This window comes from Ictalurus furcatus, chromosome 19, assembly GCF_023375685.1.
Source record: "Ictalurus furcatus strain D&B chromosome 19, Billie_1.0, whole genome shotgun sequence".
Taxonomy (NCBI): domain Eukaryota; kingdom Metazoa; phylum Chordata; class Actinopteri; order Siluriformes; family Ictaluridae; genus Ictalurus; species Ictalurus furcatus.
In genome coordinates, this window is record NC_071273.1 from 6,466,817 (window position 1) to 6,490,480 (window position 23,664).

Here is a 23,664-nt window from a genome sequence, read left to right on the forward strand (position 1 = left end):
TTCTTAGTTTCTTTGAAAGACTTATGGTTCTACCAGTCTACCAATAGTCAAAGTTTCTTTTACATATTAACTTGAAGCTAATATTTGAAAAGTGCCTCAAACTATAGTTTAATTTATTTACATACAGTACTTTTTAATGTAATTGTATGAGAAATCAAAATGACCAGAGGAAAGCACAGATTTTCAAACATTTTATAGAAAAGAAAAACGTAATATAATTTGAAAATAAATATACTTTACTACATTACACAAACACAAAAAGACTTAAATCTAGACATATTTACAGCGAGTAAATAAATAACTGAGAATGTAAATAAACTAAACTTAGGCAACGTCTGCTATTTGACAACAATAAAATAAAAAGGTAGCAGGTGTTTTATAGCCTAAGATTTCTTTTGGCTATATTGTTATAGGTTTGGAGCCTTCAAAACACACTCACAAGTCTAGTTTAGTTTCCCTGTCTCTCATACTACATGCTGCCTCTTTTTCTCTCTCTCTCTCTCTCTCTCTCTCTCACTCTCTCGCTCTCTCTCTCATTCACACACACACACACACACACACACATACACACAGCCTTTTTGAAACTGCACAACCCATATATATGCAGAGAGAAACAATTTTTGAGGCAAACTGAAAAACAGAAACGATCAGCTATGGGAATGTACTCACTTTCTTCAAACTGTGAGATTGACGATAAAAATTATTAGAAAGAGATCAGAATATAACACTGCACATAAATAGAACCAATTAAATATGGACAGTAAGAATACTGAAAATATAAATTATGGACTTGAGGGGTCAAATGCTCAAATGGATATTAATAAACATTCAAATGACCTTGTGTGTTTGCATTCTTCATTTTGTGATTCACTATAGGCTGAATGACAGAAAAAAGATACACACAATTTTACAGAAATAAGTGACCATAAATCTCAAGTAGTCATCTGTCGTTCAGTAGAGAATGAAGTCAAGTCACAGAATCTAGGCAAAGTGATTTCCATATAGAATAAGTGGCATGTATTAATAAAAGCAGATAAAACAGGATCTTCTGTTGTTTGTTTTTATATGTTTCTCATGCCATTCATCAACAAGATGAGATGCGCTGGATATTGAAATCTGGCAGAACAGGTTAATAATCTTTGATGAGGCCAGTCATGACAAAATCCAGTATTCTTTCATCTATTGTTCATTTTCAGTCCCATTAATTGTCTGTATATCCGTTGTTGTTTGTCGATGTTGATATGAAAAAAACCAAAACACGGCTAATCCAGTGATATGCTGCATCAGTGAGTGATTTTGACACATTTTCATATGTGTAGCCAAAAACACTGACAAGGCCAATCCTCTTAGGCAGCAATTTAGCAGCAATTCTACTTGTTCTGTCCTTTTCAGTCTTCGCTCAAATCTTTACTCAATATACACATTTATTGTGAAATTTACAAGGGGAAGACTTGCTCACTCACACTTGCTCACTCACTCTGTCAGTCAAGGGGAATGCTTCAGGAGTCCAGGGTTGACGGATCTATATTGAAGGTTCAAAGTGCGGTGCTATTAATAATTAGTGTTTATGCCTTTTTTCAGAAAAACCCTATAGAGGCTGATCACTGCTCATCTTCTTGGCTTGTCACATCTAGTACAGAGGGAGGATGGAATGTGATTAGAAAATAGATGAACCCAAATGCACACTTATACTGCAACAAAACACACTCCCTCACACACATCCACATACTCACTTGCAAGTCCTCTCATTAAGTTCGAGCTGCTTTTGCTTGCAGTCAGCCTCTGAGTGTTTGCAGGTGCACTGGCACGTTTCAGGGTCCTGAATGTATAGTCTTTTTCTCCTCTCAGAACATGTACTGCAGCATGGTTTACAGTGAGTACTGAAGACAGGCACAGGGGAGGGACAAGACAAGAAATAATAGATAAGTAAATTATTTAAGTAATAGTAAAATAATCAGAATCCAAAGTATTAAGCAAATCAATCAATGAGATACACCTTCTGACTTCCAAACACACAGAGAAGCTTGGGTGAGTTTTTGTGGACAACAAAAATCAGCAAGCGGGGGATTATGTTGAGCCAAGTCTCAGTCTCAGGAGTGTGCATAGGGGGATTGGGAGATGTTAGGCACAGCATGGCATGCACCTGCAAGCCCTGCTGAGGTGTGAGACATGTAACCACAGTAACCAGGTATCACCAGACGCACATGAACACTGGACATGCCCCCCTCTATCTCTACTAAAGTCAGGTGATGCTTGACATAAAAAAAAGAACAACTGATTTAAATCCACAGTGTGGTTCATTATTTTGTCTTATAGGCATTCATGATGCACTGCATTGCATATACTAAATAAAAACACCACGTGATCTGTAAAATTACACTGATAAACCTGAGGTGCTCATGCATTTTGTGTGGATGCTAGACAGTAAGAGGAGTGGTGATGGCCTTATACAATGTTGCCATGAAATACCTTTATGACAGTTCCACTACAAATGAATAAGACACTACTAATAAGGGGAAATGGTATTTTATCTTATAAAACCAGACCTGGAATTCTTCTCCTGCAATAAACCTACTTCACGGTCTGAAGATATCGCTACGATCTAAATATCGCTATGCTCTGTGTCTTGTTTTCAAACAGAAATGGGAAATATGCATGATTACCTACTGGTTAATCCTGTTTCTTACCATAGTAGCTGGTAGCCAATAAACTATGATAAAACAAACTAACGGATGCATTCGTTTAATGTCTGTGGCATTTATAAACATCTTTACAGCATGTAATAAGCTGCACTGCATGTATCTTATACTAAACCCATTAGTAAATAAGCAAATTATTAAGCAAATAAGCATTTGGAATATTTCAGAGGGGTATAAACCCAAACTTCACCCCCTAGCTGTGCAACTGGTTCACTGGGTATTTTTAGAGTTGCATGAAAAATGTGAAATGGATCGAGAGCTTTTGCATAAGTGCTCCATTTACAAATAAAAAAAAAATTACACATTTTGTTGTTAACTGCGTTGTAGGGTAAATAAATCCAGGTCCTCTATGGAGAAATAATAATAATCATAATAATAATAATAATCATAATAATAATAATAATCATAATAATCATAATCTTCTAGCTGCTTTGGTTAGGGATCTCCACAGCAGATCACCTGTCTCTGGTTTATGATCTGTATATTTGATTTGGTACAGGTTACACATTGCATGACCTTCCTGACACAACCATCCCATTTATCCAAGCTTGGGACCAGCACTGAGAGTGCAGTAGCTTGTGCTACCCCAGTGACTGGGTCTGGTTCCTAGGATAGGGCTCAAACCCACAATCCGCTTACACGACAATGTTTTAAACTAAAAATGGAAAACTTTTTATGTGGTTTGGCTGTTCGTTTACATGACAATGGCGTTGTGGGGCCTGAAAACACAAACTTTTGAAACAAGGTTTCAAAGTGCAAGTTTTTGAAAATGATGCCATTATCATCTCCGTGTAAAAATACAAAAACGAGAATCTGTGAAAACGATGTCATGCGCACGCATATTAGGTGTTCAGTCTATAGGTATGCGTGCAAGTACTTCAAAACAACGCGCGAGACATTCAAAACTACAGTGGAGGACTACCGTGTTTGTGCGGCTCAAGATTTTGAATTTATTGACACTTCAGCAAAGTGTAGATTTACTGCATCACTACTATGACCAGCTCAGACGCGGGCACAACAACAACACCAGCAACAACAATGATAATAATAATATCTAAATCCTCACCAATATACTTTATTGCAGGGATTATATTATTTACATTAATAACAGTCAAAAAGCTGTAGTTTATTTCATTAAAACACTCACATGTAGCAAATCTTTTTTTGATTTTGGACATGATGCAGTTCTACAGGTGTGACCAAACCACCCTTTTAAATGTAAGCTAGTAAAATATACATAAATTACACAAAACATACACATCTTATTAATATAAAGTTAATTTGGAGGAGGTAGGGTCCCCACAAAATAACCAACTCATGCCAAATCAAACCCAACAGGTACTGACAATCAATTCATAACTGAACGTCAGTTAATCTATATAGGGTGACTTGCCATTATTTACTCTCTACTGGCACAGTGATCTTTCTTTCTTTTGTTTTTTTTTTTAAAAATTTCCCATGTGCCAAATTTTATGTGGTTTAATCTGGATGTGCAATTTTTGCTGACACACAGCAGTGTTTATTTAATTCTTCGTTAATTTTAAGCCTGTATGTTTATGTTAAGCAACTAAGTCTGGCTAGCTTATTCATGTTTTGAATGTTGCCATTATTTTTCAAGACTTTTATGCATGACACATGACAATCTTGAAAATCTTGATTAAATTTCTTTGAACAATGAAACTGTCACTGTCAGATTTTTCACTTATTTTAAATAATAAAGCTAGTGGAAAAACAATGTGTTTTTGTACCAAGTTTTCCAGTAATTTGAGGGTTCTAAATTCCATACATCTATTATATACAATTTAAAATGAATCAACCTCAGACATTCACTTGGTTTAATATGATAAAACATTAGTTACAGATATAACTGTGGCTCTATAAAAACCAGAGAATCCCTGACCGACTGAGAGAACCTCCAATTCTACCTATATCTCCCTTACCCTAAAAGTCCAGAAAAAAAAACTCAGACCATGTCTCTCTTCTTTCAGCGCTGATTGATTCCAGAGTAGCAGGGAACTTCATGGACCACGTCACCTTCAGAAAGCTCAACATACCTATGCTACCATTTCAGTACCCTTTAAAAATTCACGCTATTGATGGAGGACACATAGGAGATGGAACTGTTACCATGTGTACAAAGCCTTTCCAACTCCAAGTCAGCACTCTCCACCAGGAGCTCATTTCCTTTCTCATCACGGTGAAATATCCCATCATCCTAGGATTTCCCTGGATGCACCTACATGACTCCCATATATCATGTCATGACAAGGAAATCACAAAATGGTCATCACATTGCAAGGGTCACTGTCTGCATCTTCCCCACCTCGTCATAGCCTCGGCACAGTGGAGGGTCCTGAGAGTCAAGTATTCACAGACATCCCCATAGAGTGTCAAGAGTTCCAAGAGGTATTCAGTAAGGCCAAAGCTAATGGCCTACCACCACACATGGACCCTATGACTGTGCCATAGAGCTCTTACCAGGCACAACACCACCATACAATCAAATATATCCAATTTCCTTAACAGAACAACAGACCATGGAAAACTATGTACAAGAGGCACTCAAAAAGGGGTTCATTTGTCCCTCCACCTCTCCTGCCTCTGCAGGAGTCTTTTTTGTGGAGAAGAAGGGAGGAGGACTTTGACCATTATTGTGGGCTCATCCAGATCACAGTAAAATATTGATATCCCCTTCCACAAGCTGGACCTCCACAGTGCCTACAACCTTGTCCACATCAGAGAGGGTGACGAGTGGAAAACGGCCTTTAGCACCACCATTGGTAAATAGTTAGCACTTTTATAGTGCCTTTTAACCATAGTGGTTCTACAAAGTGCGTGCCATGCAAGGCGCTAGGTTCAGTGTCTTGTCCAAAGACACATTGGCATGTGGAGGCATATGGGCCGGGAATCGAACCACCAACCTTAAGGGACTTTTTGGGAAAGTTTGTAATTGCATATGTCAATAGCATATTAATCTTTCCCTCTCTCTGGAAACCCACATTCAGCATGTTAAGTGAGTTCTGGCATGTCTCCTTGACCACCAGCTCTATGTAAAGGGAGAAAAGTGCCAATTTCACGTGTCCACCATCTCTCCTGGGATATAACATAGGCCCCAAATGAGTGGCCATGGACCAAGAAAAAGTGTCTACAGTCACCAAATGACCCACTCCCAATAGCGCCAAAGATTTCTAAGCTTCACCAATTTCTACCAAAGGTTCATTCAGGGCTTTAGTTCCATTGCTACTCCCCTTATGTTACTACTGAAGAAGGTACCCATGCATCTGGCGTGGAACACAACAACCGATGAAGCCTTTGAGAAACTCAAGACTAAATTCACCACTGCTCCTATTTTGATGCATCCAGACCCACTGAAACCATTCATTGTAGAAGACGCCTCAGAATCTTGGGTGGATAGTGGTCACACAGAATCCATCAGACATTCCACTTCCCAGAACACACCATGACCTACAAACATGGCCACAATGGACTACCATCCCCAGCACAACACTCCACTGTCACAGCTGACAATCTCCAGAGATCTAATCACATATACCTGTTCTTAATTACAACCACACCCTATATAAGTAGACTTTGGGCACTTACCCAGTTATGAAGTAACACTCAGTGGGCCTTTACCTGACTTACCAATCCTTGTATTTGTTTCTATTCTGGTTTTTATCTTGCTTCACTGCCTGTTTTTTTTTTTCCTTTTTGGATTTTGGTTTTGCCTACATCGTTCTGTTTGCTGATCGCCTGACCTTCTGCCTGTTCTCAAGTTTATGATCCTTGCTTCACATTTTGGAATTTTGTGCCAGTGTTTTTTTTTTTATTACAAGGCTAACCTGCATCTCCATCCACCTCTGACTCCATTGCATGATAAACACCTGAATGTGCTCTTGTGCAAATGATACACCATATGGTAGGCTTGTGCGATATTTTATTTTTCCCTGCTTGAGATTTACCACTTAAAATGTATTTAATCACCCAGAACCAATAGCCCAAAAATCAGGAAAACAAGCATTACCCACTGTACAATTGGAAACTACTTCCTGGCAGTGGTAATGACACAAACTCAGCTTGACAGTGGATTTTTAGGTGATTCCACAGTAATGAGCAATAAACAGTAAAATAACTTTTTTTTTATATCTGGATTTTTTAAATCCTTTTATAAATCTGCTATTTTTCATGTATTTTTGAGTGATAAGTCATATGTAAGTATGTATATAGTATATGCAACTAACTCTTAAACAGGCAGCTCTGATAATATAATATAATCAAAGTAAACATCACTGGATATCATGGCAGTGTAGAGATTGTGTAGAGATGATTAAATTGTTTTTTCACACAAGCCTACCTGGTAATTATTCAGTGTTCATAGAACCACAGTTATATCTGCACTCAGCTTCCCATTTCACCCTTTCTAAACACCAGGTGTGGTGTTTAACATCTAGATAATCCCTGCCACAGGGAACCAACTCACCTGGCCAACTGGAAAGGTGTTTGGAGATGACACATGATGTTGACCTTGAAGAATCTGGAGGGGTACAGAGTGATGTCCAGGTAGCTGCAATGCAGACCTCCTGGAGTGGCATGCCTCTAAGTTGTGCCCATGAGGATGAAACACTCCTCGTGGAATGGAATGGCACGTCACAGTAGGGGGCTGATTGTCCAGCCTGTTTGTCGGACATGGTGACGACTTCTGTCACCCAGTGGGCCAATCTCTGCTTAGACAGGGAAGCACCACATGTCTTTGCACTGTGACAGATGAGTAACTGGTCTGATGAACAAGCTGTCGTGCAGTTCAAATACTACTGCAACATGTGTACTGAGCACAATAGAGACCACACTGTAGATTGACTTTTGTAAAATGTTGTGAGGTCAATCACTTGGTTCGCAAATTTTAGTGAAATAACCTTAAACACCCTGCATTTGGTCACAAATCATCATGCCAACAGATCATGCAGGGTGAACTTATCACTAAAGCATGCCGTTCTCTCACTCTTTCACTGAGGTGATCGCCAGCAAGAAAGGGTGTCTTCAATGATACTCATTTCAGATCAGCATCCCATATGGGTTTGCACAGACAGCTCTTATGAGTCTCTGACACAAGAGGGTAGTCCCCACACCAGGCTCTTGGGGAATGTGGCAGATGCAAGTGCCTAGCCCCTCTAAGAAACATTAAGTGCCTATGAGAAAGGTGCCATCCACTCCCAAAATGGCCACCACATACACTTTTAGCATAGACAGGCACCAACTCCAACTGAACATACTTGGAATAATGAAAGCATATAAGACCCATGTGCTCGGGGCTCTAGCATTCATGAAAGTTTTGTTAGACTGCTTGTCATAGACATCAAGTCAAGGAGGCTCGCTGTTGGTAAGCCAATTGATCCCACTTCCATGTAAGAAGGAGAGCATTTTTAACCTCATGCCCCTCTTTTGATTTACGTGCCTGAACAGGTCAGGACAACATTGGGTCTCAAAGCATGTAGAAAGAACCTGAGGATCAGCCAGGCCACCCTCAATTCTAGTAAACTGATGTGTTCTGACTTCACCTTGAGGGTCTGTATGCCCCCTGAAAGGGATCTGGTCGGGGAGGTGTCTGTGGTGACTGTCTCTCTCTAAAGGAGAACCGCACATAGGTATACCCTTTTCATAAGAAATGCTTCACATCAGGGACCATGCCCCTTTCTCTGAGACAAGAACACATCTTTGGGGGTTATTCACAGACTGATGCCCCATCACTGACAGCCCCTTAGTTCCAATAGGCCCATGTTGGAACTGAAATCAAAGATTTTGATTTCACTGGTGAACCCATTTGCGGGTTTATAATATGAACAACAATCTGACAACTTTAGTATGCATAAGTGGAGGATTTCCAGGAACCGTTTAGGTCTGCTCATTTCTGTACAAGAAAATGTTGCGTACAACCCCTTATTAAAAAGGGTATGGCCTATTTTTGGAATTCCTCACATGGGTTTGCTTTTGAGGCAGAGTGGTGGCACTTATGTACTGCCCAACTCACAGTGTGACCAGAGGTGCCCAAGGGTCTTCAGTGCATGGCTTTATATGCTTGAGGATCTGATGCATGAGAACCCTGGCGTTTGGCTCTTGGACACCTATTGGAGCGATGTGACCAGGCTACCTAACTAGATTAGCCACTCCAATGGTAAATGATCTGCACTTATATAGCACATTTTAACCTTAGTGGCTCTCCAAAGCACTTTACACTGTTTCTCATTCATCCACACACACTCACACACGTGAGTCTGAGCCTACCATCATGAACTTGAGGTCCAGCTCACCATTGGGGTGGCATAATCTTTTGATTCGTGAAACTGCCAGAAAGGCAATGCAGGAGTCTTATACCACATGGCCTCTGCATTTAGCTATTGCCCTGTCACATAGCTGTTGATGTAATCCTTGCATAAACTAAAAATGAGAGAAATCTAACCTTTAATTGTAAATTTATTATATGACAAACAAAACACATTACACTTTTTAACAAAACTATGTGTCATAGTTATTGGTACTTCTGAATCAGCACTATGTGCAACCTCCCTTTGGCATCATAACAGCACTAAGTCTTCTATAATGATTGATGACACTGAAGAATACAGAGCAAAGAATCTGAGACCACTCCTCAAAGCAATATCTCCAGATTCTCCAGGGTCCTATCTCCTCTTCAGCTCACCTCACAAGATTTCAATGCAGTTTGCTTCAGGGGACTGGGATGGCCATTTCAAAATGTGATTCTGTGTTCATTTAAAAAAAATGTTGTGTGCCTTTGGACAGATGTTTTGGATTACGGTCATGCTGGAAGATCCAACCACAACCCGGTAACTTTTTGGTAAATGCAGACAGATTTTTATTTAAAATCCCCTGATACTTCATGGAGTTCATAGTGACCTTTAAACTAACGAGCTTCCCTGGGCCTTTGGAGAAAAAGTCCCACAACATCACAGATCCTCAGGTCAGATGAATGGAGCCCTTTACCAGAAAATTCTTGAGAAGAATCTGCTGCCATCTACCAGGATGATGAAGATGAGATGTGGGTGGACCTTCCAGCAGAACAACGATCCAAAGCATACAGCAAAGGAAACTCTCAATTGGTTTCAGAGAAAAAAATCAAGGTGTTAGAATGGCCCAGTCAATCACTTGACTTAAATCTAATTTAAGTCAAGATTTAAAGACAATATGTTTAGAAGAATGGGCCAAAATGACACCTGAATACTGCGGCTCATTAATTTCTTCATACAGGAAGCACCTTGAAGCTGTCATTAAAAACAAAGGCTTCTCCACTAAGTATTAAATACATTTCAGTTAGCATGATCAGTACTTTTTTCCTGCATCATTCCTCTTTATTACACATAAGTTTATTTATGGACTTTAATGTTGTTGTTTTTTTTTCATATTTCCAGATTTCTTGAGTTAATACTGATGTCTGGTGAAAATTTCATGTGAATAGCCTCTTTGGAAATATATTTACTGAAAAAAAATGTTGACGTGTCCAACATGTATTTCCCCCACTGTATATTACAAGTTATATGTATTTCACTTCATGTGACAGTCAAATTTGTGCTTATACTCAAAAGTTTCTAAATATCTAAAATGTGTCCACCCTGTAAAACTGCAACAGCTCCAGACTTTGACTGTTTCACTTGTTTCTGTTTCTGCAATTTGCAGACAAACTTAATGTTGTTAACTTATGTTACTTCCTTTAATAACATATTTTTTGGAAACCATTTTTTCTACTGATACAATACTGTAAAATACAAAATAAATTTCTAAGAAAAATGTTATATAAAAACAAATTTAGGGTCCCTAAGAGTTTTGCACAGTACTGTATGTACAAAACCAATTCCAAAAATAGTATGGATGCTGTGTAAAATGTAAATAAAAGCAGAATGTTCACCAGCTGTTTCTTTTTAGTAACACTTGTTTTCCAGCCTTTTGTTGCCGTGACCCAACTTTTTTGAGGTGTGCTTCAGCCATCAAATTCAAAATTACCTTATTTTTTCTTAAAATGGTACATTTACTCAGTTAAAACATCTGATATGTTATCTAAGGTCTATTGTGAATAACATATGGGTTTATGAGATTTTCAAATCATTGCATTCTATTTTTATTTACATTTTACACAGAGTCCCAACTTTTTTGGAATTGGGGTTGTATTATAGAGCTTTATACAACCTTTTACAGTCTTAACAACTCTGAAACGACTTGTTCATTCAAGAATCAGTTATAACTAGAACGTCAGTAAGAATATCTCATGGGCCTGAATACACTGTCACTTAAATGGACTTGATTAGCAAAACGAATAGATGCTAAATCTTATAGTGATCTATTCTTGGTACGGGAAGTTTAGTTGTTGTTATTATACATTTTGATGTTTTGACAAAACACTTGGATATGCGCAGAGCAGAAATCTGTGATATATGATTTAAAAAATAGTACACAAAATGCTACTTTTACCTCTTTACCTTATAATTGCTCTTTTTTTTTGTTGTTGTTGTTCCTGGCTTTCTAACCCTACCTTCAATATAAAATGCACTGCCATCACAATTTTACTAGGGACACTTCAATCTAACAGGACAAATGCATTCCCTCTCTCTTTTATCATAATAAAAACATAATGTTTCCAATATTCATAACCATGAAAATACAGTGATGTCTCAGACCAAACTGTTGATTTACATACATCACAGGGGTGAAATTAGAGCAAGAAATGATTTCACTTTTGATCAAATATAAACATAAGAGTAGAGTGCGTAAGGCATGAAAAATAATATTCAAGACATAACACACAGGACAGACTCAGCAGTCATATTTTTAAGGACAGAGAAAAGATTGCCATTAGAAAACAATGGCAAAGATATTAACAAAGATTTTCAAAGATTAGTACCATTATCTGGAAGCCATGCAGCTGGAGAAAGCAGAAGGGCGCTCTATTACTGTGTACATATTGTCCCTTTTTTTATGAATGATAGAGATGGATTTACAGAGGACTTTACTGACTTTCTGTACCAATTAAATTAGGTTTTGGTCAGTAAAGAATACTTTAGCCAATTTATGCAAGCAATCAATACTAGGGGTGTAATGGACAGATGACCTGAATTGGTGCATTGGTTTAAAAGGCAATGATTAAAATTAATCGAGGTAACAATTATAAATTAATTTTTTTATGAATTATAAATGATTATAGATCAATTATTATCAAAATGGACAAATCATTGGTGTGTAAAAATATCATATTTTTAAAACGATGATTAAATAGGCTAGTGAGGTAATTTGTCCACAACTTTGATACCTTAAAAATAGTACTTCTCTATGTCCTCATCATTCAAATATAAACTGATGTTAGCCCTACCCTTAATACTGAACAATGTTGCTCATATATTGATCAGACGGTATTAAATCATATCATATTGTATTGCAGCAGATTCAGTGGTATTGTCAAATGTTGATACGTTGTCTATTGTGGAAGCCTGCTAACTTTGAACTTGTCAATTAGCAGATCAGGCCCTTAGCGAGAAGAAGGTTAGACTAGGGGTTGCAGTTGAGTTGCGGTTTTGATTTGGTTCTTTAAACAAAATTGTAGTTAAGTTCGCAGTATGTTCTTGCCGAGGATTAAGGCTAATTAATTGTGATTTTAGTTAATTAAAGGAGACAACATATCTTCTCCCAAATTAATTTGATGACCAAGAGCATAACACTCAGGTGCAGGTGGGTGGAGGAGAAGGCTGAAGTAACATACAAATCCCGCATTTTGTCACGGTTTTTCTTTCGCTTTCCCTTTTGACCCTTCCCCTTGTCTTTCCGGGATTTTCTGGAAAAGGAACAAAAAACAAACAGCGAAATAGAACAACTGAATTTGAGCAAATGATGCAACAGGTAAGCCAAACAGCCAATGCAGAGGAAAAAGTAGGGAAAAAAGAATTTTTAAAAAAAAGCACCAACCAGCTCAGAGCATGTTATATAGACTTAGGTGTCATTTGTAACAAAGGACAAATAAATGCAGAGAGAATAGAAAACAGCACTAGTAATGAGTTTTTTAAAATGTGCGTTATGGATGACATGGCAGATGAAAGTCGAAACACAAATAAGCCAAAACAACAAATAAACTAAAATAGTTCATACACAGCGAGGCATAGATCAAAATGTTGACCATAAATGCCAACCTGTTATTTGCTGGTAAGGAGGGCTATTTTAACCAATGAAAGTTACATGTGTTTTGTTTAAGGAACAAACAACCAGATATTTCTTAAGATTTCTTTTTGGAGCGCCTTCCTGTGGCAAGTCAAGTAAATAAACAAAATTTCACATTCCATTCTACTAACACTGAAAAGTGTGCACACATCTAAAGCCAGATATTCCTTTGCCAGACCCATCCTTAAACTGTGTTCACAGTAGACATGTGCTGATCAATGTTTTGTATTAATTTATTATGTTTATTTAGTTCTAATATAATAAAAACAGTGATTTTAAATTGATCACACTTATTATGTGAAGAGACCACAGTTAAGAATAAGCACAAATTTGGAGACACTTTGTGACCTCAGTATTATAAGGTTCTCTCTGGTATTGTGGTCTAAAATGAATTAACCACATAATCTTCATCACTCTGTCATACTTTACATTTCTGTGGTATTAATTTGTTTATTTCGCAAAGTTCTGGTGTAAGAACTTGGTTATATATGTTTCATTGTGCCAGTCAATCATCATCCAGGATGAACATAGGATGAATGCAACATATGCAGCCTTAGACAATTATTATCCAGATGTATTTATACTCTGACAGAAAAAAAAAAAAATTTAAAGCCTTATATACAGAGCTGGAAAAAGCAGAAACTTTTAACTGTATGTGTTATGCTCAATAATAGTGACTGGACAAAACAGGATTAGTCTATTGTACTTGCTGGTCTTTTGATGTGTAAACAGAATAAAGCTAATATTTTTAATTAACATCGGAAAATATTATCTTATTAAATATTACAGACAATACTTAGTTACATGCTTAATAAACTGACATTTCAAGAGAGCAGATTTCGGGTTTGGAAAGGTTTGAAAGAAATGTCTGTGTGGTTGCACAGAAACACATACAGTGTATTCTAATGTATTTTGATATGACTATACTGTTAAATGCTTTAAAATTAAATTTTAAGGTAAATTATCTTGTTTAGGAACAACTTTTGAAATTTGATTTTGAAATTGAAATAGACTGCAGGTTAAATTTTAGAGATAACATTTCAAAACACAAAACTCAGTCAAAAACACATGATCAGAATGTACTCATAATAGGCTTACATGTCTTTCTGTGAGTTTAGCACCATTTATTAGTTATTTATTGAGACAGAGACTCGATTGCTTAATGAGAAGCAGTCAGATAGAAATCAGGGATGCTAATGATTAATAACTGATTGATTAATTGTCGTTAATATTTAAGCAATAATTTAAGCGATAAAACTTATCAATGGTCGATTAAGCCAGGTCATCATTAGAGTGTGTAGTTTTGAGGTGTGTTTTGTGGCTCACGCGCAAAACACGTGCAGCAGACACACAAGGAAAAATCAAGGCGAGCATGCCGTACATAACTTTAGGATTATTTCGTTTAAATGGCGATAATGTTAACTGCAAACATTGTGATTGTGTTTTAAAATACAATACAACAACAAGCACGATGATATACCATTTAAAAAGGTGCATCCAGCAGCCTATGTGACAGGATATGAAACCACACAACCAACAATAACCTCGGTTTTAGCCGGGAAAAAAACTGGGGCTCGAGAGTTGATCAATTTCATTCAGCTGGACTGCAACGTTCCGGCAAGAATGGACTCCGAAATGGATTAGCATATCATCTAACAGGTCGGTTTAGCTTCTGAACATGTAATAGATAAATAATTAAATGTTATCCATGTGAGGTATGTAAGTCTCAACTTCAAGCAGGACCGCCGAAGTAATAACTAAATGGTGTAGGTCTGAAACACGTTATGGACATTCATGAGTAAAAGTTGGGATGCTCCGATCAGGATTTTTGCAGCTGATGCTGATTACCGATTGTTCAAGCTTTATATAAGTGATATATAAGTAAGCTTTCTGTTGACCGTCACTGTTAACCTTTTTTTTTTTCCGATAAAATAATTCCACAAATGTTGCCTTGGTTATATTACAGTATTTACGGTAATGTTGTAGATTGTTGTTTTAACTGAGAATCAAATAAATAAGCACAACAAATATTCATTTTAACATAAACATTTTAATAAAATACAAATGGCGAATATTTCATTGTTTCTTGAGACCTCATAATAATTCCACACTAGTGATGACATGACTGCAGTTCTAAATTTTAATGTGTTTTACGTCCTCACGTTTTACGTCATCAAATTGCGATCGGTTCGTGAAATCGGCTACATTTAGAGACTACCGAGTGAGTCATAGAATATGATTTTCGGCCGATACCGATTGGCAGCTGATCGATCAGAGTTTTCCGCACAATATCCTATGCACATTTGGGAAGACAATAACACACTTATAATAACAAAACAACCTATTTGGTCACATGGATGCACGCAATATGAATAGGCTCACATGTGCTCTGTTGCAAGAGTGTGCATCTGAGACGGCGTTAGCGATGCAGTGTATATTATAGTCATTATATTTGATTATTAAATAAGTTGTTTTATCAAATTATCATAAGCACATCGATTCATTTTACAGTCCTAATGGCCTATTATTTAGAGTAAAAAAAAAAAAGCTTTTCATTTGGGTGAGGAAGCTGGTGTTTTGAGTGGGAATTTCACACCCTGCTATATGCCGCGGCAGTAGATGTATCTTGCGGTATTAAGGTTAATGATTAATCGATTCATCAATCATTAATTTAAATGACGTTTGATCATGGGAATTTGTGTAAATTGACATCCCTAATAGAAACATATAACACCAAACAGTATTTGAGATTACAAAATAATAAGGTTATATTTGGCCAGTGTTCAGAAATGTACTTTCTAAATGAAGTTTAACAATCTGAATCCAAAGTAGTGGTGCAGTATAGATCTTTTTGAGTTGTAAATGTGGATAACAGTACTTTACAGTTTGGAATGTCAAAATGTCACAGACTGGAACAACAAAATGTCCCAAACCTCGTATAGCTCTTTATCCAGATTGAACCTTATAATACTACAACTTGATCTTGGACTTCTTCATACAGAGTATGAATTCTTCATTACATGTGTGTAAGCTACTTCATATTCTTAGTGTTTGACATATGGACTGTTCAATTCCATATGTCCAATTCCCCAAAATCAGCATATTATATATGGGAATAGTAATGATATCCATCCATAATATTGTGCAGTTAAATGTCACAGTATATTTTGTGACCATATAGCAATGCAATTCAATTGTATTTGTATAGCACATTTAACAATGCACATTGTCACAAAAGCAGCTTCACAGAAATACATACATTCCAGATATAAATTTAAAATGTATAAATTTATCCCTATATTGACACATGCCTTGTGGAAAGTTGTTTACCAGAAAATGTGGCAAAGTATTCTCCAGTATAACCTTTGCCTTTAAAGATACAGCAGTCAGAAACACCCTCTACACCACTTAGATATTCCTGACACAGAACACATTTCTCTGTGAAATCCACAAAGGTAGCACAAACCAATAATTTATGGACACAAAAGCTGATTTTGAGCTTCCTATGCCCAAAACCGAGACAAGGCAGGTCAGTGCCTTAGAAGAAAATCATAAAGTGTTGAAGCCAGACTCAAAAGCTCACTCTTATCTGAAACCACTAAAGATATCAGAGACTATAAACTCCCCATCAACGGTTTACTTCAGATCATAAAAAGGTCACTGACTTTGCAGGTCACTCATACCTATAGCATGTTAACATTAACACACACTGAGAAATGAAGGAATAACTGCACTAAATATTGGAGTAAATCCACTGACCTCTGTATTAGAAGTCCAAAAACTCACCTACCTGTGAGATACAGTGCGTCCGGAAAGTATTTACAGCGCTTCACTTTTTCTACATTTTGTTATGTTACAGCCTTATTCCAAAATGGATTAAATTCATTATTTTCCTCAAAATTCTACAAACAATACCGCATAATGACAACGTGAAAGAAGTTTGTTTGTAATCTTTGCAAATTTATTAAAAATAAAAAACAAAAAAAGTACATTTACATAAGTATTCACAGCCTTTGCCATGACACTCAAAATTGAGCTCAGGTGCATCCTGTTTCCACTGATCATCCTTGAGATGTTTCTACAACTTGATTGGAGTCCACCTGTGGTAAATTCAGTTGATTGGACATGACTTGGAAAGGCACACACCTGTCTATATAAGGTCCCACAGTTAACAATGCATGTAAGAGCACAAACCAAGCCATGAAGTCCAAGGAATTGTCTGGAGACCTCCAAGACAGGATTGTATCGAGGCACAGATCTGGGGAAGGGTACAGAAACATTTCTGCAGCATTGAAGGTCCCAATGAGCACAGTGGCTTCCATCATCCGTAAATGGAAGAAGTTTGGAACCAGCAGGACTCTTCCTAGAGCTGGCCGCCCGGCCAAACTGAGCGATTGGGGTAGAAGGGCCTTAGTCGGGGAGGTGACCAAAAACCTGGTGGTCACTCTGACAGAACTCCAGCGTGTCTCTGCGGAGAGAGGAGAACCTTCCAGAAGAACAACCATCTCTGCAGCACAATTGACTCCATCAATCAGGCCTGAATGGTAGAGTGGCCAGATGGAAGCCACTCCTCAGTAAAAGGCACATGACAGCCCGCCTGGAGTTTGCCAAAAGGCACCTGGAGAACTCTCATACCAAAGATTGAACAAAGATTGAACTCTTTGGCCTGAATGGCAAGCGTAATGTCTGGAGGAAACCAGGCACCAGTCATGGCCAATACCATCCCTACAGTGAAGCATGGTGGTGGCAGCATCATGCTGTGGGGATGTTTTTCAGCGGCAGGAACTGGGAGACTAGTCAGGATCGAGGGAAAGATGAATGCAGCAATGTACAGAGACATCCTTGATGAAAACCTGCTCCAGAGCGCTCTGGACCTCAGACTGGGGCGAAGGATCATCTTCCAACAGGACAACGACCCTAAGCACACAGCCAAGATAGCAAAGGAGTGGCTCCAGAACAACTCTGCGAATGTCCTTGAGTGGCCCAGCCAGAGCCCAGACTTGAACCCGATTGAACATCTCTGGAGAGATATGAAAATGGCTGTGCGCCGACGCTCCCCATCCAACCTGATGGAGCTTGAGAGGTCCTGCAAAGAAGAATGGGAGAAACTGCCCAAAAATAGTTGTTCCAAGCTTGTAGCATCATACTCAAAAAGACTTGAGGCTGTAATTGGTGCCAAACGTGCTTCAACAAAGTATTGCGCAAAGGCTGTGAATACTTATGTACATGTGCTTTTTTTGTTTTTTATTTTTAATAAATTTGCAAAGATATCAAACAAACTTCTTTCATGTTGTCATTATGGGGTTTGTAGATTTTGTAGAATTTTGAGGAAAATAATGAATTTAATCCATTTTGGAATAAGCCTGTAACATAACAAAATGTGGGAAAAGTGAAGTGCTGTGAATACTTTCCGGATGCACTGTAGCTGAGGTCATAATGTTGAATGATGTTTGGTAAATCTACCTTTACTAATGAATCATAAACTACATTGTGGCACTAACATTAACATTTATACAAAATAAAGCTAACCTCTATAGATGATGACAACGATGACAATGATGATGATGATGCTGATAAACATTACCACATACTGCATGGCAATAAATGTTACATAAAAGGAGAGAAAGACACGGAAGCTCTAGATATAATTAATATTATAGTAAAAAAAAACAGAATGAGAAAGGAAAGGAAAAGGAGCTACTGATACCAGACACTGTCTTGCAGTGTCAGAGACAACCATGACTTAAAAATGTGTGTACTTACTTCTCTATCTTATCCTGAATGTCTTTCTTCACTCTAAAAAAAAAAGGAGAGAGTAAGAGACAATCAATATTATGTTTACTGCTTTGGACTTAACTGAAAGTTCAAAATCACTTCAGCTAAGAAGTCCTGTGGTGCCGCTTAACTCTATGCTAGTTTAGGTTAGGAAGCCCCTCACAGAGCAGACCCACAACAAACAGTAAAGGCAAAAGGAAAAGTTAGAGAAAGTGCAGTTTCTTCAACAAAAATTAAACTTGCTATGATTATGTACAATTGTTACAGTAAAATTTTGTACCTGCATTCACAATCAGTGTGTTCTGCAAAACTCATTGGATAGTTGCGTTTGATGCGCAGGGGTTTTAATTTTTGTACCTATAAAAAAAAAAAAAAAAAAAAAACACAGACACAACATGACACAGCCAAAATGGTTGTACAACAGGCTTGACATTTCATTTCCATGGGAATTTTGATATGTGATAACCCAAGTATTGTATGATTTATTGAAATATTATGTGTATGTTTAAAAATTGTAGGAAAAATCTATTTGAAGGGTACCTACACTGGGGCTTTATAACACATTCATAAGCATTTTATATATAATTTTATAAGCAATCCTGAAGGATTATTGTAAGCCTAATGTCAAAACTGGTCAGATGACAAAAGTTGCTGTCAAGGACCCTTGATTATCATTTAAGTCAAACGATTTTCTTAGGGTTTTTTTATTTTAATTATGTTGTTCAAGAAGACGTTTTCTCAAAAGTGCCCATCTGTCATCGTTCCTTTGGTGAGTGTAGTTAAGTACTACTTACAGGAGAATGAAATTACATGCTTTTTAAGTAAAAATTCCTAGAATCCTAGGGATTCTTGTTTTTTTACCACCAAAAAAAATTACTGTACGTCAGTGAATGAGAAGCCTCCATGGTAACAGCATAAATTATAAACAGCACTGTACTTTTACCATCCAGGGACCACAGCCATGTCCTCTTGATTTCTATTGGCTCATAAAACCGAGGTCAAAGTTTACCTAATTAAAATTGGTGCAAAGTGAAAGTGACATGAACTTTCCCTTCATGTTGAACTGGCAAACTTTATTTGCTTTGATTTGCTGACTGATGCTTTATCTGAAAAAGCAGACATGGTATCGCAGTAGCCAGATGTCAAAAACTGTAAATGCTATGGCTAAAACCCAGATTTTGGCAACTCTGCATTATGAAACATTATGAACCTCTGTACTATGAAACACCATTACAAGCGCTTATGTCAGGCAAAGCATTTTAATGCCCTTAAAATGATGTGGTAATCAAACTTGCATTTATGATGCATGATGTTTACATTTTGCTCTCTATGTGTTATACGCCAAAACATACTAACAAAATGCAAGATAAGAAAAACATTTTTCACAGTAATACGTCAATCAGTCAATCCACAATTATAATTCAGGGTTGTTCTCTCTTCACTCTTTCATACCTCTTACAACATTTGCCTTTCATAAATTCGCCAGCATTGTTTTACAAAAAAAAATGTATGCAATGATAATGATTGTGTTATGTAGGTAAGGCCCTATGTACAGTCATGTGAAATAATAATTATACCCCAATGGAACTTGTTGGCTTTTTTGACATATTTGGACAAATTGGACATATTTGGACATATTTCATCATCTTTGAAACAGTACATATTATTGATGTTGATATACTTGAACAAAACCACAAGGAATACAATTTTTTTCAATCATTTATTCAACAGAAATATCAATAATGTGATATTCTTCTGTGGAATAGGTAAATACACCCTTGGCCTCAGAAGATGGTATTTCCCCCTTTTTTGACCACTCTTCCATGCAACATTCTTTCAGTTCAAGATGTTTGAGGGTTTTCTTGCATGTTCTGCCTGTTTCAAATCCTCCCACAACATTTCAATGGGATTAAAATCCAGGCTTTGACTAGGTCATTCCATAACCCTCCATTTCTTCTTTTTGAGCCATTCCTTTCTGAATTTGCTAGTGTGCTTAGGATCATCATCCTATTGAAATGACCACTTTCAGTTCAACTTCAACTTTCGGACAGACAGCCTCAGATTATCTTCAAGCACTCTTGGATATGATGCAGAATTCATAGTTGAATCAATGAATGCAAGCTGTCCAGTCCCTGAGGCAGCAAAGCAACCCCAAACCATAACATTTCCACCACCGTGCTTCACAGTTAGTATAAGGGGCTTCTCCTGAAAAGCTGTCTTTGGTCTCTGCCTAACATGTCTGTTGTTACTGTGGCCAAAGAACTCCATATTTGATTCATCTGTCGAGAGAACATTATTCCAAAAGTCCTGGTCCTTGCTGTAGTCTTGCATAGGCTTTTTCCTGACACGCCTCCCATGCAGGTCAAATTAGCACAATCTCTTTCTGATTGTAGAAGCATGCACTTTGAGACCAACAGTTGCAAGACTTACTAGCAGATCCTTGATGAAATTTTGGGGTTCTTGGAGAATTCTTTTTGCATCAGACGATCTGCTCCTGGGCTGAATTTGCTAGGACGGCCAGTCCTGGACAAATTGGCAGTCATTTGAAATCGGTGTGATACATGTAGGTGTACTTACTTTTTTCATGTGACTGATCTGATTTTTTTTTGTTAATTTAAATTGTGAAAATTATTACAAAATGTCAATTTTATGTCATATGGTAGAGTGTATCACCTTTATTAATAGGTACTGTTTCAAAGAGGATCAAATGTTTGCTTGTTCAAATATGTCAAAAAAGCCAACCATTTCCATGGGGTGTACTTAAGAGTTAGGATTCTAACAATACACAAAATTCATATTTGATATGTTACCTGTTCAGTACAGGAAAAATAAGCATTGTCTAATTATGTGCCTTAGTTTTTTTTCCCCCAAGCAATCGTTTTCAATTGATTCAAACATTCAACATTATAAAAGTACAACAATTGAAACTTCATAATGACACAGTGTTTGTGTGATCATTCAAACTCTTAGCAGCACAGAATGAAACAAAAGCTGTGCATTAAAATGGAACACAATTAAACATGGCTAGCGTTTACTGATGGCTTCACAGAGCTTTTCCCATTCTGCTGCTCACATAGCCCTAGATTTATTTTTGAATCCTGCATTCTCCATTACTCAACATGAATGTCATAATCGCTGTGGTGATTTCTTTAGCCCAGACTGAATCAGCAAGGATAGGCTGCCTAAATGCAGTAGAGAGTTTGCTGCATGTTCACGTGTGCATACGTGTGTGAGTATGCACCATATAGCTGTATGTTTGCTGTATTAGCGCAAGGGCAAAAAAAAAAGTGGTGTTTTGGTCCACCACTCACTGGCTGTCAGTGTTATAACTTACCGGGAAGCCAAAGTGCCATACACTAGGCCTTAAAGACTTGGGGGAATCTTCCAGCTCTGCTTGCTGCTAAACATAGTCTGTTTCACTGGCGCAGTGTATCTGCTTGTGGAAAAATACTTAGGAAAAGCGTGGTTTTTTTTTTGTTTTGTTTTTTTTAAATCCATGTAGCCTCTCCTGTTTCAAGGTAAAGAGGAATCGACTTTGTCAGGCTTGAAAAAGTTTAAATGTTTATTGCACCTCATGTGATATAAGTGGTATTTTATGACAAATAGCGTCCTTTATTGTGCAGAGTGTTCAATCTATTGTTTCGATAGCCTAGTATTGAACAAAAAGATACGTTGTACCATTATGACCCTAGTAGGTACCCTTCAAATAAAGTGTTACTTAAAAAAAGTACGTTAATTAGATAATATGAAAGTGGAATTAACTCATAAAATGAGTGTGAGCAACAGTGAAACAGAGAAAGATTTACAGTAAAAGGTAGTGATTTACCAAAATGAAACATTGTGAGCAAAACTGAAAGTAAGGATTCACTGATGTGAAAACCAAAAAAGTACAGGATTTTTTTTTTAGCAGTGTTTCCAGACAGACAAAACCCCAAACTATTAATCAAATGTAGCTCATAATGGTAACAGTAGAAGGAATTCAGAAGTCTACAGAAACATTCTGTTTGCCAAGTTACAGAGAAATCTAATTTTTGAGGGACTTCATCATGCAGCAAGACATTGATCCAAAACATACTGCAAAAACAGCAAAGAACTTTATCGGGGGGAAAGTCAAAGGTTTTCGACTGGCTAAGTCAATAAGCAGACCTTAACCCAGTTTAGTATGCATTTCACTTTTTGAAGGGGATACTGAAGGGAGAAATCCCCAAAACAAACAATAACTGAAAGAAGCTGTGGTAAAAGCCTGGGAAAGCATCACAAAAGAAGAATGCAACAGCTTGGAGATGTCAGTGGGTGTCTGGCTTGATGCAGTTATTACAAGCAAGGGATATTCAAGCAAATATTAAGCACAATTTACTTTAAGACTATCTGTTCCAATACTTTTGCACACCTAAAAATTGGTTTGCCACCAATGGTGCCATGTTCTTTAAGTTTAAACTTTAAGTTCTTTAAATTGTTTAACACATCTAGATACAAATATAAGGAAATGACAGCTGAAATGGGTCACCGGGTCACCAGTGGATCACTGGTTTGATGCAAGCAAGGGTTATGCAACCAACTATTAAGTGCTATTTACTTCCTTTATACTTTTGCTCACCCAAAAATTGGGTGGTCTGCCACCAAAGTTGCCATGGTCTTAGCTGTTTAACACATCTAGATTTAAATATGAGAAAATGAAAGCTGAAATTCTGATCTATCGTCTCATTTTCATCTTTTTATCTCACACAGAAATGTCTTCAGTTTATAGCAAAAACAAAAGAATTGGCCTTGCCAATATCTTCCAATATTTTCATAGAAGACTGTATACTGTCCATAAATTGTAGCTGTCTACCACAGAATATTGGCATTTAAATTAAATAATGAATATGACCTCAAGGTGAAAACTTTCAGCTTTTATGTGAGGGCATTTACATCCAAACTGGGTAAACGGTGTAGGAATTACTGCATTAAATGCTGTGCCACTACCCCCACTCACCTTTGA

The 23,664-nt window shown here is 37.3% G+C and overlaps 1 protein-coding gene across 2 annotated transcripts in view; it reads right to left on the minus strand.

Annotated features, from left to right (window-relative positions):
- Positions 1–491: 491 nt before the first annotated feature.
- vegfab (vascular endothelial growth factor Ab) overlaps positions 492–23,664 on the minus strand; it is a 28,880-nt gene continuing 5,707 nt past the window's right edge. The window contains exons 4-8 of one of the 2 annotated variants that reach the window (XM_053650212.1): positions 18,964–19,040; positions 18,672–18,704; positions 12,457–12,528; positions 1,734–1,880; positions 492–1,630 (exon numbers count right to left, since the gene is read on the minus strand). In XM_053650212.1, the coding sequence (XP_053506187.1) occupies positions 1,609–1,630; positions 1,734–1,880; positions 12,457–12,528; positions 18,672–18,704; positions 18,964–19,040 (351 nt within the window). In that variant the 3' untranslated portion in view covers positions 492–1,608. The remainder of the gene's footprint in view (positions 1,631–1,733; positions 1,881–12,456; positions 12,529–18,671; positions 18,705–18,963; positions 19,041–23,664) is intronic. The other variant, XM_053650213.1, reaches the window with a different exon arrangement.